Here is a 4545-nt window from a genome sequence, read left to right as displayed (position 1 = left end):
TCAGACTCTCAGAAGGATGTTAAGAAAGATGGTTGTTCCTGATGATATTGAAAAGGAATGGGAAGAAGAGGATGTTGGGGTATCCTTGGTAAGAAGGAATAAGATTGTTAATGTTGTAACTTAGAAGAGTGTTATTGAACTTGTGTTCAAGGGTGCTTAACTTTTAGCCTTTGCTCTATTGGAACATGCAGAGAAGCATCATGTATCTTTTGATGCTCTGCTGGAAGAAGTTGTTGTTGATAGAGATATTTTGGAGACTACTGAGGTCCAAGCTGCTTAAGTTATTGTTGGGTTAAAGTATGTTGGACATGAAGCTTCTAGTATACTTGAATAAGTTATTTCAGAAGCTATTGTTGAAGAGAAACTAGCTGCTTCAGATGCTTTTGAAACTGATATGACATGTATAAATCTAAAATCTTTCTTGAAAGATGGTTTTGATTGTTCCACCCTAAATCACATATCACCTACACCTTTACTAAATCCCTCACCCAACAAATCTTCAAAATATACCTCATCCCCTGTTGGTGAATCCACTAATGTTCGGAAACAACTAACACTCTTTTCTACTTCTAAACAACTATCACCTCTGAACACCTTGCTTGAATCACCCATAGATATTTCTAGTGGGAAAGCTTCCTCTAGTTCTGAGTCAGAATATGATAAAGTTGGGTTCAATGCTCATCTTGGCCTTAAGTCTGTGAACCTTTCACCTATTGGACATATCCAAGCCATTCTTATTTAAAGCTTCTCTTCTCAAGACCTACCATCAAACCAAGCATGCTCTACTTCTGAACATAATGATATATCTGTCCAAAATGAAGTTGAACATGTAACCCTTATCCAATCAAAACCCATTTCTCCACCAGAAACTCAACCACCTCAACATCACCTAAATCTACACCTCATAAATAACCTAGCCATGTTCAGGCTTAATTCCAAGTTCAAGTTGCATATAAACCCCATATTGAGACTGAACAAATTGTTCAGGATCTATCTCAAGTTCAATTTACATCTGAACCTAGATTTGAATCTGAACAAATCTCTTTTGACCTACTTCATCCAGAGACTTCCCTAAACCTAATTGTCCAAGAAAACCAACCTTATGGCTTTTCACAAACCAACATTCCATCTCTTCCACTTGTTATCCAAGCCAATGTGGAAGAAATTAAAACTATTTTTCTTTATAAAGTGAAGAATCTGGTTAATGAGAGAACCTATGCTTCTGACCTAGTAACTTATGCTGCTAAGTGGGATTCTCTCACAACCTCTGTTATATCAATCTTTCAAGATCTGAAGGACGTCACTTTAGAATCTGTCACCCCTTCTAATAAAAGACAAGAGCTTTTGGGTGCAAAGTTGACCTCTATTGTTGTTACTCAATAATTCATGGTTATCAAGAAAGCATAAATGGATTATAGGATGAAGACAACGAATTCCAAACAAGACATTATGGGTGCTGATCTGAAAGTTGTTATGGATCTTATGAAGAAACCATATGCTTAGGATTTAGAACCTGTTTTGTGTTTTCTTTTTTCATCTTCTTAAACTGATTTTATTTAATGATAAAATTTCCTTGAAAATATATTTGTTTTGCTTTCTATCTCATTTGCTTATGTCTTATGGTAAATCTGAGCTATATTCTCTAGGAATCTTTATGTCTTATGGTAAAATTAAAATGTATTTTTTTACTTTGTGCTCAACTGGTTGATTTTTTTTACTTCTCTGACGATTGGATCATTCAAAAGGAATCAAGAGGATATATAGAGAGTATCATTGCAAAAAGATGAAAGTAATTCATATTTCATCAATTTTTGGAAGAAGATTACAAGAGGATTGATCTACACTATTTTATCTAAATCATTGTTATATCCTTGTTGATGAGATATTTGCAGCGTACTTTGATCATCTGGTGCTAGAGGATGTACAATGTGTACCAGTTTCTCGTCCATGGACTACAATTATGTCATTGTACTCTAGATGGATGGCATGCGGGTCTCGAATTATGTACCCCCATCTACTTGAGAAAATCATGTGCCATTTTGGACATATCCATGATATACGTAGAGACCCCAAGGTTGCTGCTTTTGTCACTATTCTCTGTAGGGATGTTGATGAGATATTTGCAACGTATTTTGATCATCTGGTCCTAGAGGATGTACGACATGTACCAGCTCCTCCAGCTCCTCGCACTCCATGTATACGACTACATCCAATGATTTATAGAGTGTCACATTCTCTCATGACACCACATGCAAAGGGAGATTCGTCGATGCAAACTCATCAGGAGATCTAAAAAGAGAATCAGACAAGGACGAACAATTTGGTTGATATGTTACTTGCATGTCACCGTATTGTAGCTATTGGAAGAGAAGTCATAGTTAAGGGGAGTTTATGGAGGGAACACCTTAAATGACCACTCTATAGGCCATCTTAGAGTAGTCACGGAATGCATTGCAGTACCAACGCCAGAGGAGGAACATGGACATTTTTCACGAAAAATTGATCCCATATTTTTTTGAATTAATCTTAAAAAATTTCAAACTCGTAATTATTCGTTAAAAACACACAAAATCTGTGGGAAAAAAAATGGAAAGCTTTTGTCTTCTATGTTTATTTAGTTTATTCGTAGCATTAGTATATTCACATGTTCTTTAAACATTGTGTTAATTCTAAGATTCCAATAAGATTTGCCTTTTTTTAACTATCTCAAGAACGAGTCCATTAATCGATCTTAATTATAGTATTTCTTCACCACCAACTTTGATTCTTGAACAACATGAAGAGAACTCGATCTCAAACCAATTCCAAATCCAACACAGAACCCCCAATCAAAACCCTAACCTCTTCAAAAATCCCATTCCCCGTTAAAAAAGTCCCCAAACTCACCATCAAAACCAAACAACCACATCTTCATCTCCCCGTAACACCACCACCACCAACAATCCCAAAACCATTATCATCACACGGCGAACTCCAATCCGCTCTCAACCACCTTCGCTCCGCCGACCCACTCCTATCAACCATCATCAACACTTTCCCTTCCCCACAATTCTCAACCAACATCACACCCTTCTTTTCTCTCATCAAAAGCATAATCTCCCAACAACTCTCCAACAAAGCCGCATCCTCGATCGAAAACCGTTTCATCTCTCTCTTTCAGAACCAATCCTCAATCCTCCCCGACGCCGTTTTATCCTTTTCCCCAAACCACCTTCGCCAGGTCGGAATCTCGGGACCGAAAGCAACTTACATTCACGACCTTTCCTCCAAATACGCTAATGGCTTTCTGTCTGATTCATCGATTCTCGAAATGGATGATGAAACACTGTACGAGAAATTAACGTCGGTTAAAGGGATTGGACCTTGGTCGGTTCATATGTTTATGATTTTTACACTTCATCGTCCTGATGTTTTGCCGGTTGGGGATCTTGTTGTGAGGAGAGGTGTGGAAAAGTTGTATGGTCTTAAGGGTTTGCCTTCACCTTCACAAATGGAGGTTTTGTGTCATAAATGGAAGCCTTATAGGTCGGTTGGATCTTGGTATATGTATAGGTTTGTGGAAGCTAAAGGGGTTTTGCCAAATCCCACTACCACGTTGTGTTAACCATTTGTTAGTCTAGTTAATCTTAATGTTTTTGTATGCAATGTTTGTTTCATGTTCTACTAAGTTCTAACCTCTGCTTTTTGGTTTTTCATTTTTTGTTTTTGTGTTACTTTTGTTGGCGTTTGAACTTAGGTCTGATTTGTAATAGAATTGATTAATGCTGCTTATCTGATGTTTAGTGAAAAATTGGAACTCAGTTGGGTTGGAAAATCTAGTCAAAGCCGAAAAGAATGATATGGCTGGATTTGCAACTAGTTTTTGGTGCTTGAACATTTGATTGAATGTAAGATTGACTATTGTGGTGGGGAAAAACACAATAGTCAGGAGTGGGGGAAAACATTTATTTGCTGCCTTGTTAAAAGAATAAACATGATCATATAATAATGAAATGACCACCATCTAAATTAATGTCAAATGTAAGTTTTGTTGCCGTCTTAAATTAAAATGAAAATCTATTTTTATACCAATTATGAAACTATTTAGACTTGATCATGATTAAATAAGACTTAAAAGTGATTGGATGATAAACATATAGAGAGGGGTAGCTCTAAAGATGATAAGAACATTAAAAATAAATTTAAATTGTTTTAAATTGTAAAATTCCAATGAATACGGAAGTAAAGAGATTAAGAATATAGAATCAAAGATTTATACGAGTTCACCCTGATTATGAGAGAGGTTCACCTTGATTACATCATTTCTAGGAGTAAATTATGTGAAGAGTTCATGACATAATTCACAATGCAAAATCGTATGCCAAAAATGATAGCCATCTTTAATGAGATTCACAAGATGAAAGAGCTCCTTGGAGAATACATTGATCAGTTTATTAAGGTACTTGTGGAAGTAAGAGGTTCCAACGATAATATGAAGTATTTGATTTTTGAGTAAGTATTGAGGACTGACTTCATGTTCTGTGAGAAGTTAGATATAAAAGGCGT

At 36.2% G+C, this 4545-nt stretch overlaps 1 protein-coding gene across 1 annotated transcript; it reads left to right on the top strand.

Moving 5' to 3' along the window:
- Positions 1-2647: 2647 nt before the first annotated feature.
- LOC127120239 (alkylbase DNA glycosidase-like protein mag2) lies at positions 2648-3776 on the top strand. Its single transcript, XM_051050650.1, has one exon. It carries the CDS (start codon positions 2777-2779, stop codon positions 3602-3604), a length of 828 nt encoding a protein of 275 aa, XP_050906607.1. The 5' UTR covers positions 2648-2776; the 3' UTR covers positions 3605-3776.
- The last annotated feature ends 769 nt before the right edge of the window (positions 3777-4545 follow it).

This window comes from Lathyrus oleraceus, chromosome 2, assembly GCF_024323335.1.
Source record: "Lathyrus oleraceus cultivar Zhongwan6 chromosome 2, CAAS_Psat_ZW6_1.0, whole genome shotgun sequence".
Classification (NCBI taxonomy): Eukaryota; Viridiplantae; Streptophyta; class Magnoliopsida; order Fabales; family Fabaceae; genus Lathyrus; species Lathyrus oleraceus.
This window is presented reverse-complemented; position numbering and strand designations above follow the sequence as displayed.